At 39.1% G+C, this 15,443-nt stretch overlaps 1 protein-coding gene across 12 annotated transcripts in view; it reads left to right on the top strand.

Annotated features, from left to right (window-relative positions):
* EBF1 (EBF transcription factor 1) overlaps nt 1–15,443 on the top strand; it is a 389,133-nt gene that overhangs the window by 276,022 nt on the left and 97,668 nt on the right. For 6 of the 12 annotated variants that reach the window (XM_086705112.1, XM_086704851.1, XM_086704975.1 and 3 more), the window contains exon 9: nt 12,037–12,167. In XM_086705112.1, coding sequence (XP_086561238.1) covers nt 12,037–12,167 — 131 coding nt within the window. Of the gene's footprint in view, nt 1–12,033; nt 12,168–15,443 lie in introns of all 12 variants that reach the window. The other 6 variants (XM_086705046.1, XM_086704902.1, XM_086704734.1 and 3 more) reach the window with 1 other exon arrangement.

The following is a 15,443-nucleotide window of genomic DNA, read 5'->3' as shown; positions in this document are numbered from 1 at the left end:
CATTTTCTTTTTCTTTACATTCCTTCTTCTGCAACTCCTCATCTTTTTCATTCTGTCTCACATTTATTTATTGCTTACTCTGTGCAGAGCTCTGTACACGTGGATTAGCTTATTTAAACCTCACAACAACCTCATGAGGTGAGTTCTCTTATAACTGTCATCCCCAACTAAAGTGATAGAAACTGAGGCTTGAGAAAAGTAATTTACCCAAGCTGGTAAGTGTTTAAGCTGTAATGTGAGCTGAGGCCTCCTGAATCCAAAGCCATTGGTCCCAACCGCTGCCAAGTCCTGCTTCCAGTTTGGGAGAGATGGAGAATGAGGTTGGAAGGGGAGAACTGGCCAGACTCAGGAGGGTGGACTTGATCCCATAGGGTAAGGAGAAACAACAGAAAGCTTTTGAGCACAGCAGTAACATTTCGAAAGCTGGCATCTGAGGAAGGTTAATCTGGGTTTTGGTATGTAGACGAGATTTAGCACATAATTAATAACCTGATAGTAGAAGTGAATTACAAACAGGCAAGTATGTTTGCTTTTTGCAGTCCAGATTGAACAGCCCAGACCCCAAAGAGTAATTTTTGAGGAAGTTGAGTCAGTCAACATGGAGTTCAAATGGAAGTGGAGTTCCCACTCTACTTTACTCTTCTGTCTGGATACATTTGATGATACACATTCCGGTGCTTGTGACGTCATTGATCATCACCACGGAAACATCTGTGCTATAACAAACACTGGAGTGCAGCGTCACTGAATGTGTCAGGGAGGAGAGGAAACTGGCTCAAAATGATAAGGCTCTCAATAATAAAAATTCAGTCAAATACGTTAGCAGTAGCAGCCTTGGTCGTGTGGAGAAATATAAGCATTACTATTCTGAAAAGCACAGAGCAGGAATTGTGCATTACTAAAGGTTGGGCAAGGTTGATTTTGAGATGCTGCTCACATTCAAAACACCGTTTCTTTAAAAAGTCACTATCTATGCTGTCTTGCATGATGACAATAGAAATCCTTCAGGAGCAGGGAGCTCGTCTCTCAAACTGCTTATAGAAAATCTTCTACATAGCAGAGGAAGGCTAGCTGGGGACTTTTATGTTGTTATGGGAGAGGCCTTTAGCAATCAGAAGCAGAATTGGCATTGGTGGTGGTTTGTGTTTATTGTTTGATGAGTCAGTGGCAGTATTAGTTGTGTAGTTGCAGAAATTAATAACTGAAAGGTGATTCTTGGTCCTCCAAAAATACAGAATTTATATGCTGGTGGATCAGATCATGGACTGAATCTAGCTCTAAGCCATTTTTAGGTTTGGTTTGCATGGTGCTTTAAGAAACTATGTATTTGTTGTTTTACAATTGAAAATAAAGAGAGTTTACCTAAAAATCCAGATTTGCAAATTCTTTTTATATTCAGAAGAGCTGGTAATGTTGGACCTACATTTTCAAATGGAGCACTTAGGTCAAACTGAGAAGTTGTGTCCCTTTTGGGTGGGGTATACATTCTACAGTTTAGCCACAAACCCCACCTTTCCTATTGTGTTGTCCCTAGCCCATTTGATTTACTTACCTTTCTGCCTGGTCCTGTGAGCATTTGATTTTGTGGTCATTGTTGAAGGGGGTAGAGATTAATTATTTCTAGCACAGTTCCTGGTATATGGATGGCACCTCATATGTATGTAACTCTGATTGTTCTTTATCAGTTACAGGGTCAGTTATTTAAATTTGATCCTTAGATCAACGCTGTCCAATAGAACTTTCTGTGATGATGGAAATGTTCTATCTCTGTGCTGTCTGATGTGATAGTCACTAGTCACATGTAGCTATTGACCACTTGAAATGTGGTTAGTATGACCAAGAAAATAATTTTCTATTTTTATTGAATTTTAGCTAATTAAAAATTAAATTTCAATAGTAGCATATGGCTAGTGACTACCATATTGGGCAAAGCAGATTTCAGTAATGACATTGAACATCCTGTCCTTGCTTACAACAAAATGTGGAGGATACCAGGGCTGTGTGTGTGAGTGTTCATTTTACAAGAGATTACTTATAGTGAGCTTCATCACTTAGGATCACCTACCTCCTGAAAGGAACCCCCCCCCTTATCAGTTGACTACAATTCTTGTCAAAAACATATGCCAAAGACGTATGTTTTATAAGATGTTATATGTACATTTGGACCAATATATGTAAGTCATCTTAAGCTCGAATGCAAGGTTTCACTGCTCTCTTCCTCTGGCTGTCCAGTTAAGGGTACTGTGCAAACATAATAACTAGACCTGTGTGTGGAAAAGCCTGAAATTTTTGATGAGCTGCTGGCCCCTGCAATACATGATGGCATAGAGCCAAGATCCAGTGTTACCAAGGGGATTATGGAAAGCTGGTGGATCCCTGCCCTCCTAGACTGCTAGAAGGATCTTACATTCTTAGGACTCAGGCTCCAAAGGTTGCAGTCTCTTGCGTTTCCATCACAAATCTACATTGAGCACATCTAACGATCACATTGCCTAAACCAGCCACAAAGTAGGATGCTAAAAGATCCTTCTTTTATGCAACTTATTCATTCATTTGCATGCTGTTTGCTTCGCTGAGCCCAGCAGTCACAGCCCTCCCTTTTCCTTTGTCACAGGGTTGGAAACCCCAGAACCATCTATCAGAGCTCTGGCTTATTGGTTACTCACTGACCTCTGTCCTGAGACTTGCCCAGTCAACTTTTCCAGCTGAAAAATAAGTAACTTCACTTCTTCTGGGGATGTATGCACAGGAGGACAAAATAGTCTGTTTCATTCAAGATGAAGCTCTGAATTACAAACCCCATCCCCTAAAAAAGCCATCTTAAAACATAGAAAACCTAGTGAAAATGATAGAAATCGCTGTTGTAGCTAATTTTATCAAATGATGACTAATACCAATCCTCTTGTAATGGAAAAAAAAATCCCATACATGAATATATTCTGCTTGGATCATTCATCCAGTCGGAAGGATATCTCATCTCTTCTCGTAGTCAGTTTCTGCAGAGAGGATACCAAGTCTTCCTTTTCTGTCTTTATGGGCAAACATTAGTGTAAACCCCTATTTTGACAGTGCATTGAATGAGTCCTAGAATTCAATAGGAAGAAAAAGACAAAACCCTTTAACAACGATGACAAAAGATCCTACATGGTTTTAAATTCCTTCTTGGGAAAATTCTTTGTAAAAATGTTTTCTAGGAAAAGACCAAGCTGATATCAACTGAGACTAACTAATGAAATGTTAAATTATCTGCACACAGATACGTTTTTAATGTTGAGTTTAGTCCGGGTCCCAGACACAAGGAGGCTAAAAATTCATATTCAGATAAGGAAAGGCAAACCTTGGCGAACAGATGGAGCAGAGTTCAGCATAAAGGTTTAATCCTATCAGGCCGATTCCTGTATGGCCATCTGGATAATCCGGCACACGCATTCAAGGCCTGTTAAAAATACGACTCCAGCCAAGATTAACATCACAGATTTTCCACTAGACTTGCTCATATTTGACTTTATGATTTTCCAGGCCCAGGAAGATTGCCTACGAATAAGGACTCGAGTATTCCTTGAAGAAGCACTTACATGTTTTTTTTTTCTTTTTTTTTTAACCTGAAAATTGTTTTCTCTTTTCACAATATTGGCTGTCCAGTTTTGGAAAGTTATTTTCATTTTCCTTTCTTCCCTGGCTTTCATATCTAGAACTTTTCTTACAACAGGATAATAAGGAGAATTGGGCTAAAAATAATTTTGTGCATAAAAGTTCTCCTTGTCATGAAGAAAAGAGTTATTTACTTATTGTATAATCAGAGGCAAGTGAATTTACTATTGTTGAAACAAATATCACAATTGGATCCATGAATAATTCATTTTGAGGATTCTCCCACCTTCTACGATAATTTTTTTTCAATGGTGTGGCTGATGATCCTAGAACAAGAGAGAAAAAGAAAAGAAACAAAAAACAGTGGCAATATTTGCCATTAGTTATTGTGGGATTAATATTTTGTATATTTTAATTTTGGATTTGGGAGATCAAACATGAGGGGGATAACAGCAAATTCTCACCTCCTTGAGTTTATAAAATTCTGAGCTTCCGAAGTGTTAAGAAACAATTTTTGCATATTATGAAACAATGCTATGTTGCTGTCATTGAATCAAAAAGCCTTCAACAAGTCTTTCAAGTGCAATTTAGAAGTTACAGGTACATCAAAATGTCAAGATTTTTCACTGCTAAATTGTTAAATAACCCTGTGTGCTGAACCTACACAGTTATGGATCTCAGGTAGACAAACTCAGGAATCTAAAAGTACTTGCCCTAAAATGTTCAGATTACAATTGTTGCTCTAGGATTTCTGCTCTTCCCTTGCTCAGATCTGTGTCCACTGATTGTTGAAGAATTTTGCTGATTCAGAATAGAATAAGAAAGATGAAAATTAAACAGAGAGCAGATACAATTTGGACTTACTCTGCCTTTAGCAAATGGCATAGTTTGGAACTTAGCTAAACTGAGATACACCTAGATATTCCCACTAGGTTAACTCTGTGTTAACGTAGATGGACTTTGGATTTACATTTCCATCTACTGACTGTGAAGTTTTTCTTTTCTCCTTTTCTGTGAGAGCCATTAATGTTGTCAAAGTGAAGGACTTTGCCAAATAAAGCCATTTTGGAATAAAGGATGGAAAACATTTGAAATTCTTGATCTCCTCATTTAATATTTAATAGATTTAATTGCATTGGTATTGAGAAATCTCCATATCATGGGTTTCATTTCTCTTCAAAGTGACACACACACACAGAGAATCTCTTTTGCATATATAATATATTATTCTTTGCCAAGTAATATTTAGATATGCTAGTGGATGGGGCAATAAATGAAGACCAATAACAAAACAAAATGAAAATCCTAATAAACAATAAAATGCTTAGCTGCATAAAGCAATTACTAAAAAAGAAATAAGGGAAGGCAGAAATAAATCTAGTCATTTAAGAGCTTTATTTATTTGTTTGTATTAAGAGTTATGTTTGTTTGTTAGCTGATTAGTAGGAGTATGTGGTGAGGTTATCATTCTGAAAGTGAAGTTTGCACATGCTGGTGCAAGGGTTCAGGTCAGGCATTATAACTGCTATTGATTGGTTTCCAAGGCATCCAGTTGGAAAGTGGGTAAACCCAGAGTAGATTTGCATCCTGTACATAATGAAAATATAGAGGGTCAGTCTTCCTGCTAGGAGCAAACCATCTGTTTGTCCTCCTTCCTGGCCAGTAGCTGCCAGTTGTCAGGATCCAAGAATGCAGGTATTGGTACTGCTGATCTGGGAGTAGTCAGGAAAGTAATCATTTCACTTAAAAAACCTAGCAAGAATCATTGTTTTGATTTAACAAGAAGGGTGTATATCTGTGCATTGAGCCCAAGTAGAATTCCTTTGTGTCCCTGTCATTTCTGGAAGAGGCCTGCTGTCAAGCACAACTTCACCAAAATCAAGTAGATACAGAGAGAAAGGCCCTCATGAGATTATATGAGGTCACAAGTGTCCCATAGAAATGGGCTGAGCTAGGGGCACCTGGGTGGCTCAGTCAGTTAAGCACCTGACTCTTGATTTCAGCTTGGGTCATGATCCCACAATCGTGATTAAAAAAAAAAAAAAAGAGAGAGAGAGAGAGAGAAAAGAAGTGGGCTGAGCTCATGGGTTTCACAAGTCTTAAAAATTTGGGACAATAACAGGAAAGTCATGTCCTTATTTCTGAAAAGATCTCCATTAATGTTCATTCCAGGCAAATGAGAGCCTTAAAAAAAAATTCCACCTTAGAAGTACTGATGCGAGATCCACCTCCTCATTCAAGTTAGCTGGCTAGGTTAAGCAAGTCATTGTACTGAAGGTTCCTAGGAAAGTTTTACAGTCAAGTACACAACCTGGAATGATGAGACTGTTGGATATTCTAGTGAGCAAATAAACTCTGGCTTGTGGGGAACTGGAGATAACAATAATTATTATAGCAGCAATAGCATGTTCTGTGCCTGGCACATAGTAAAACAACAAGACGCAAGCAGACACATCCTGCATTTTGCCACAAGTCTGTGAGCAGAAATTACTGCCTGGAGAGGGTAAGAGCTTTAGAGAGGCTAAGTGACTGCTTCAAGGTCATTCTGAGTGAGAGAGGTGCAATTTGAACAGCTGGAGCTGTTGCCCATTTGCAAATACTGTAATACTCTGAATGTTAAATCAACTTAACATAATTGCATCTTTCTGTCTTTATTCAGGAGCCAGCCAGTAAGGGCTGGTGCCAGCATCTTCACCTCCATTGTAAGCATCAGTTATCTGCTCCGTAGAAATGCTCATTAATAGAGAGTTCTGGCTGACAGAATGCTGAAAAAGGAGAGTTTACATCTCTTCATATATCATACACGATGGAAATGGGAAATCAGCTTGTATCTATTTTAGTGGAATTTTATCTTGAGACTTAGAATGGGACGAGAACATTTATATATTCACACATTTTACCAACTGATGAAGTATTGTTTTCCCAGCATGTTTAAATACAGGAAGGGACAAAAGAGCCAAACAGTGCATCTTTAATGAGACTTCCATTATAGGACATCGACTGTCACAAAAGCCTCATTTTGGAGATAAGAGATGATAAATCTTGCACCCAGGTCATCTGTATGGATACCCCAAACAAGTGAGGTATTGATCACAGTACAAAGATTTCAGAGGCAAAAGTATGAGCAGCCCCAGGCCCCTGCTGATAGCTGCACACACCACTAATTCACCTCAATGGGCAGGCACCTCTGAGCTCAATTAACCCTTATTCCCAAGGCCACCCATAAACCCTGAGGTAAACATGGCTCTCCTGGCCCTTGCTTTCTATCAATGAAATAGATCATTTCTTTCGGAGGCTAAGGTGCAATTCTAACTTACAAACTCACCTTGCTAAAAAAGGGAACTGATTCTTCCAATGTGACTGAGCAGACACTTGCATCTTGTAACATTGATTCTGGAAATCAGAGAATTTTAAACTGCTGAGGGCATCCGTGATTTCTTCTGTCTTCTGTGGCTATTGGAAGGAAATATAAACGCTCTGGAGGTAGAGCAGGTGATAGCAAATGTCCCCTGGTGCAGTTGTCTGCACACAGAACATTAGTTGTTAAATATGTACTGGAGGCTGAATGATTTCTTTCCTTCCTTCTTTCTTTTCTTTTTTTTTTTCCCCCTCATTCTTCCCTCTCTTTTTCTTCTCACCACGACCATTGTTCAGAAGCAAATTGGAAATCTGGTAATTAGGCCCTGACTCACGGTGTAGTATTAGAGTCCCGAGCCAAAGTTCAACACCCTGAAATGAAATTTAAACCAATTAATCTGTTAGATTTTTATCGCTTGTCCGTGTTTTCTCAGCAATTCCCCCAGCACGTGGCCTTTGATCAACTCTCATACAAACGCTAAAATGTGTGCCTGCTGCTAGCAAGATGGGAATGACATTAACATGGTACTCATAAAACAATCAGAGCAGAGAAGCCCTCAAACAGGCAGGGCATGGTAATATTTAATAAAAGCACACACATAATCTTCAGAATTAGCATTTTGTGCCTTGCAGTACCTTTGGGAGAAGAGCTTTTATTTGTGGAGTGATCATTATTATAACAAAGAAGAGCTACCTAATAATTTCCACTTTAACTCTGCAATGTGCCACGAGCATTTCAGAGCCATTATGCTAAACTGTGGTGGGGTAATCATGTTATTGTCATAGTTTGAAGGAAAGAAAATCTCCTCTACTTTGGTGGCTGTTGGGGGTGGGGGAAGAGGTAAAAAAAAAAAAAAAAGGGCGAAGAAAAAAATCAACTTCAACTTTTATTTTTAATGGGATTTAGAACCAGGAATTGGCTTATCATCCTTGTGGTTACCACAGTGAAAATTCACTGGTGAAGAAGAAAGAATCTTTTATTAATTAAATTATTTACTAATTAAATGAAGATTTGGCTGGTAAAAGTGGTTTTGTATTCAATCAAATCCACCCCCCTCCCCTATTTTGTAATATTTTCATGGAGATAGAATTGTACTGATTATTACATTCCTGGGCTGAATTGAGTTTGTTTATAAATCTTTTCACCTTCAAATTCTACTGAATATATCCACTATGACTATTAAAAATGATCTCTCCTTGTCGTCCCCTTCATGTCTCTTTGGATATCTTGAATGAAAGAAAAACAGGTCCTTGGCTGCTCAGATGTTGTTTGGGCTTCCTCAGAGCAAAGCTTACCCAAAAAGAAGAGAGAAGGAGAGGCTTGGGATCTGTTAGTCAGCACAGCTGGGCTTTTTTTCTTTTTTTTTTTAAATTTGTATCAATGTGCTCCAAATAGTACCTTTATCTCTTACAGAATTAAGTGCTCTGTTATTCTGTTATTTAATTTTTATTATGATAACATATTACCTTAATGTGTGCTCATTGAAAACATTCAAACCACTTGGCTTTCTATAGAGTAAAATTTACCAGTCTCCCTGCCCCCTCAGCCCCACCCCAGCGCCATTGCTCTTTCATATGGATCCACTGGGGACAGTGGACGTACGTCCTTCCAGACCTTTGTTCACGTGTAACTACATACACACAAGCACAGGTGCACAGATAGGCTCCTATATATATCATTTTTTAAGTTAACAAAATCACATTATTCATTAGACTATAAATTGTGTTTTTACTTACCTAACCTACTTTGATATCTTTCCATGTCAGTTTATATAAATCTTTTCCACCCATTCTGATGGCACTCCTAATATTCTGTAGTAGGGATATATCATAATTTATTTAACCACTCTATTATTGGGGGCACCTAGACTCTTGAATTTTTTGCTGCAGTGAACTTTTGGATACCTGTAGTTTAGGTACATTTGCAGGTATTTCCTGAGCTGCTTTTAGTCTGGCAGGTTTGTGAATAGGATAAAAATGTAAAATGGTGGCCTAGGCGTTAAATTTACCCCCATAAACATTTTGTTTACAGCCTACACGTTTAAGAAAATTGAATTAGTTGCCAGCATTTAAAGATTGGGAAATTCACATAAAAATCTAGTTCCCAGCTTCTTTCAAAAGATCAGAAGACCAGACCACACTTGACCTGCATTTGTGTGGGGAGTACCAGTGGCTAGACCTTCCCCAGTTCTTAGTGTCAGGGGCCATTCATCTCATGCTTATTCTGAGACTCTGAGCTGCTGTATTCGTTTATGTTTCTTGCCTTGGCCTATATGAATCTGTGAGTTCTTAGTGACTGCCCTCGAGACTGATCTGTTTATCTAGTCACAGTGCCTTCTACCTTGTCTTATTGACATCTTAAAGTTCTTCATTTGGGGGAATATCCGGTGCACTGTTGGATAGTTAGCATCCTTGATTTCCAGGCACTAAATGCCACTAACATTACTTTCCCACCTCTGTCTCTCAGTGGGACAGCCCAGAGTCCTTTACATATTTTCTAAACTTCCCAGTGGGGAAATACCACAGAGCTTCCTTTCAAGACCACTATGATACACAGATGTATAGGAGCACCTTTAGAACCCTCTGAAGCCTAACTTCAGAAAAAAAGTCTGCATGACTTACTTGTTCTAGGAATGGCATCTAGTCTCTAAGCTAAGATAGTGGATGGTTGAGTACAGAGGTAGGATGGATCGAAGAGTATGTCACTCTCTTCTTGGAGTACTTCCTTCAAGGGTTCTTTTCTCTAAAAAGCTAGGAAGATGGTGTCACATATTGTCTCCTCACCATGTTGTCTCTGGAGGCTTGATGATCTTTCTTTCTTTTAGCTAGTTGACAGTTAGCTTTGTTTCTGGTTGGTTGCTCACAGAATTTGAAAACATTATCACTTTCTTAGGAACTGTTTGAAAGCACATAACACACATAGACATATATACTTACATGCCCTTTTTATCCTACAAATAACAAATGGAAAGAAGCGGGAGGGGGTCAACTCTAAAACCAGCTTCGCCATACTATCAGAACAACTTTGCTATAGGAGAGTCTCTTAGAGATCCAACACAGTCTTCTGCCTCCTTTTGTGCAATGCTAAGTAAGCCTGGAGGAGTCTAAAGTGTGCAAGCACACTTCTTTACGTAGAGAAGTGTGCTTGCATGATTACAAAAATAAAATTTAAAAAATTAAAAGAAAGCTAATACAGATAATGAACATCAAGACTATTTTGTGGTTTATGAAGGTAGTCACAGGGGTAGCATTTAATGATACCATTAGATTTCGCACTTTGCCATTAGGCAAGACTCTTTCAAGACCAGTTCAGTTAAACCAAGATCCTATTCTTCTCAGAAGTATCTGGAGATATGGCACCCTTTCTGCTCTACTTTAACAATGAAGTATGCTGAGTCAGAAATTAAGAATTGAGATTTTGAGACATTAACCACCATGTTTCCAAACTGCTTTTATTTTAGGAATTCTACATAATTGTTACATGTACTTTTTTTCTGTTATAAATGTCTTGAAATCATACATAATATTCTACCTTGGGTTTGGGAATACTCAGTCATGCATTTAAACATCTTTATTTCTAAAGAAAAAATTTTGCTTAAGAAAAAGCCCTGTGCCTATGGAGCATTGATCACAACCTTTATGTGTGTTAAAAATTGGACAAGAATTTTCAAGTTATGAATCATTTACATTTTCTTGATTAATTATTTTGTTTTGGGGAGAAAGTGAAGGAGAGAAAAGGCATCTGAACTACCTAGTTTTAGTTATAAATGCATTACTGTGAGTTCAGCCAACATGAAATGTTTAGTTTGGATATTTCCTAATTTCTCTGTGTTATTTTATAAGATGAATTTGAATCAAAATCAAACCCATTCTACTTGTTTGTGTGGTGGCACGTGAACGATGGTCCCGCCGGGATGGGCTTAGTATTTTCTTTTCTTCTTGCAAAAGTTAAAGCATGACATTTTGCCAAATTTGACAAAGGCCAATAGTTTTTTTTCCAGCTTCTTCCCGTTAAAATTAACTGGTGCTCTCCTTGGCTTCAATATTTGGAAAGTCAGTCTTGGATACTTAATAAACTTTTTTATTAAAGAGAAGGGTCTCGTTTCCTCTCCTTGTGCAATATCTCCCTTGCTTTAGAATTTTGCTTTGTTTCTGCTCATAAAAGTAATCATGAGAACAACAGCATGGCACTGTGGAGTTAAAAATCATTGGTGCCCTCTGAGAGATTTCAAAAACATAATCCTACAATTACATTTATGCCTAGCAATTGCATTGAAAGTATGCTGTACTCATCAGACAAACCACCTCCAGTCTGTTTAGAATCATGGTATTTGTAAATTATTTCCCATCTCCAAGGGCCATTTATAAGGGAAAGAGAAGAGATATGAAATTTTTTTAAACAAGTCCTTTCTAGAGTTTTATGCCTGGGAATGACAACAAAGCAAAGGTCATGAGACATTTTGTGGTTCAGCCCTGACTCAGCTATTTGGTTACATAATTCACCCTGAGTGACCTTCATACTTTACATCTATAAAATGGGGTCTGTGTCATTTGTTGAAAAAAAGCTTAATGATTTTTGTGAGAAATGTTGCTGTGTTCATGTTATAGGTAGAAGGCATGGAGCAAGAATGTTTTCCTGCTCCAGCCTCCTCTCTTTCTCACTTCCCTTTGGGCAGCAATGCTATCTAAAAATCTATCAATTTAACTTTGGGAAGTATGTTTAATCAGGAAGCAATTCTATAATGTTTCCGATGTGTTCCAAGAAGTCACCTAATTTTTTTTAATCTTTAACATCTCATGAATTAAAATTTGCTTCTGTATTTTATTTCATAAGATTTCGTGTTTGAAAATTATTTGGGTAAAATATTTGTATGTCAATAGAAACAATGAAAAAAATGCTTTTAAAAATTGAAAATTGCACCCTTAGGTTTTAGGTCCTAAAGCAGCTAGAAAATTCTGAGATCTTGAGGGACTTCCTGTTAGTGAAAAGATAAAAGATATATTTTTTTCTTTTTCTCGAGTCTCCCATCATTAAAGTTTGGTTCTAACAGCAGACTCCTTCTCTTTTTCATGTGTGTTGAAAAGCAGCTACTCCCTGTATCAAAGCCATCAGCCCGAGTGAAGGATGGACGACGGGAGGCGCGACTGTGATCATCATAGGGGACAATTTCTTTGATGGGTTACAGGTCATATTCGGTACCATGCTGGTCTGGAGTGAGGTAGGTGTTGTCTGAACATTAATATCTAATAGGTTGGTCTAGTTGAGGATACTGTCTACACTTGAATTTCTAATAGAGTGTGTAGAATTTTGTAGTGCCACCCTGGGTGGGCCAGCTCTGGTCTACAGAACTCTGGGAAACCAGGAGACATGGGTTGGGTGTACCTGGAGGCACCACTGTCTACTGGAATGACTTCTGTCCTCTGGCCCTTAAGCACCAGGAGAGCTTCTGTTTTGTCATTTGTCCTCTTGGACTAGCTGTGGCGTGAAGGTCCTATTGTGTACTGGGAATGGGAAAGGAGATGCAAAGTCACAAAATATATAGGAAAAGCCCCATTCAAACTTTGACAAGGTAGTAATCGTGAATATTTGTAGACAGGGCCTGCTATAGGCCCATCTTCAAGGAACACCATTCCTATGACAGTAATAATCCAAGTGTAGGTGGTTCTTGACTTATTCAGTGACTCTTCATTCAAGAGTGAGTGATTTACCAGGGGAACCTCAAAGAACCAAAGACTTTATCCAGGCCCAGGAATTTACAGCTCACAGGCCTCCCAGTATGTGACTGCAGCCACATGAAAATGACTTTGTTCTGTGTGCGTAGTGCTTTCTAAGCACTGTGATCATTATTTTAACCTGCCAGTTGACTTTTCTGGCAATAATCAATGTTAACTCAAGACTATAAAATGTAAACCTCACCATTATAGAGATGGCATGGAAAACTTGCCTTTGCCTTCTATATTCTGGGCCTAGATTTCTTGAATAGCATGCCCAGAGCTCTTTCTCTTTCACTTCCCCAAAGTTTAGAATAAAATCCATGCTAGGGCTATAAGGTACCACTGAGCTCATTCATCCTGCTTGCTTTACAGACAGTCGTGTGAACCACTGAACTTTTCTGGGACTTATTGTACACTAGGCTGTGTGCTCATTGCTTGACGTAGATCATCTCAATATTCCCTCTGTGCCATGGAGTAGATACTCTTAGCATGTATCTTTTCTTAATAAAGGTATTAAGGCTTAGAGATAATGCTTACAAAACCCCGAAGCAGCTGCCCAGAGCCCATGAAGCATGGCTCATACGTATGTAGCCACACAAAGAAGTCAGCAGCAGAACTGGAGCTAGAACTCTGACTTTTTACTTCCATTTCTAGCTGTCCTACCATGACGCCGCTGTTCAGCCTATCTAGATACTTTGTGTTTTCTCTCTAGGTGGGCCATAGAGGTGAGCGGAGTTAAGACTGTGATAGTTGAATATGTTTATCTTTCCAACCGGAGCCTGTCCTTTTTAAGTCTTCTATGTGCACTTCTCCCTGGCAGTAACCCGCTCAGGCCAGCCCCTTGCCAGCCTGTACTGCCACTGCTTTTGTATTTCCCATGCTGCTGAGTAGCGGTATGCACTTGGCCAGAGAATCAAAGCTCTCGTAAAACTGAATCAGAGATGGGTTTTTCAGTCCACCATACTAATTTTTTTTTTTTAATTTTTTTTTTTCAACGTTTATTTATTTTTGGGACAGAGAGAGACAGAGCATGAACGGGGGAGGGGCAGAGAGAGAGGGAGACACAGAATCGGAAACAGGCTCCAGGCTCCGAGCCATCAACCCAGAGCCCGACGCGGGGCTCGAACTCACGGACCGCGAGATCGTGACCTGGCTGAAGTCGGCCGCTTAACCGACTGCGCCACCCAGGCGCCCCGTGTCCACCATACTAATTGTTGTCCAAGTTGGAACATTCCCGGCATGAAATGTGGACTGAGCTTTAGCTGACGACTGCACCCCATTCTTTGTTAGAGCCATTGGGTTGTAAAATTAGAAGCATCACATACAGGGCATGTTTTGCCGCCGGTCTGGTGCCTTCATCCCTGCTGGAGACAGCAGTCCTCACAAAGACAGCTTCTGGCAAGTTGTGGGTTATATCTTCATCCCTTTCTATCCCTCATTCTGTTGCTTATCATTGAAGTTGGGAGAGGGGAAGAATAAATATAATATGGACTTCTTGCTCTGTATTACGGTAGTCAAAGTGAGGCCTGAGAACTGGCAGTAAGTCTTATTGAACCTCTGAGAATAAGGTGGGTTAGTCTGAAGCTTCCTTTAAAAGTTTATGTCGTCTTAGCCCAACATTGCATTGGTTATGGAACAAGGACTTTGATATATCAGGAAATCATTATTTGTACTCCCACCTTGTTCCCAGCCAAGGCCCTTGTGTTTTCTTTCTGTTCCTCCATATTCTTGCCCTCTTTTGGGAACAGATAAGGAAGGTTAAATTCTAATTTAGATTTATCTGAATTACTTTAAAGGATCTGTTTCCATATAACAAAATCAATGCAAGTCATGAAACTTTGTCCTTCTTCCTCAGTCCCTCCACTGCCACTGGCTTGCATGTACCAGAAGCCTCTCACAATGAATCTTATGAGTCCAGCTAGGAGGTGAGGGTGGGGCGTGCATGCTCCTTCTTTGCCCACCTCCTCCTCCCAAACTGCTCTCATGTGTGAGCATGCCATAAATCAACTATGACTCTTTCCCAGTGGAAACCTACCAGATGGTTTCCAAAATGTAGATATTCTTTCAAAATAAGTAAATCCTCTGCAGCATTAGCAATTGGGTGTCTGAATGGAGGACTTTAATTTGGGTTGCTATTGCAATAGTCTTGACATTCAGGAAAATGAGCCTTGCAGAGGTGAACTTTTTGTAAATATTCTAAACTATATTTACATTTTCATACAGGCTATTTGAAAGACGTGATGTTCTCTCTCTTTTAGTGGAGGGAGAGAATTTGGTACTGCCTCAAATCCAAAAATCCATTGTATAATAAAGAGAAGTAGCTCACATTTACTAAGGGTTTTATCATGTGTAGGCACTTTATGGGTATTATTTTATTTGATCCTCGTGATATCCCTGTGTTAGATATATATGAATGAAATGAGTGTCAGAGAGGTTTAAGAAACTTGCCCATTATCACACAGACTGACAGCGCTAGAGGTGGCATTTGTAATATTGTGTATGTTTTTACAGAGGAAATAAAAGCCAAAGGTACCGACAGAGAAAGTGGAGTCTTACCAAAAGGAAGAAGGACAGAAATAGGAGAGAGAACAAAACACCCATAGTAATCCAAGTATGGTAGTAGAAGTAGTAGTAATAGCAATAGTAGCAATAGTAACAGTGACTGTGGTGGTTGCTTTTAATCCCATAACGTTACATAAATGCCTTTCATTTTGGTAGAGGCAAAAAATATCAGACAGTGCTGGGGCCATTTCTCCAGGCTTCCACTGGATACAATCAGA

Source organism: Puma concolor, chromosome A1, assembly GCF_028749965.1.
Source record: "Puma concolor isolate L17-30 chromosome A1, mPumCon1.1.hap2, whole genome shotgun sequence".
NCBI classification, from domain to species: Eukaryota; Metazoa; Chordata; class Mammalia; order Carnivora; family Felidae; genus Puma; species Puma concolor.
The sequence above is the reverse complement of the archived record's forward strand: the minus strand, read 5'-3'. Positions and strand labels throughout refer to the sequence as shown.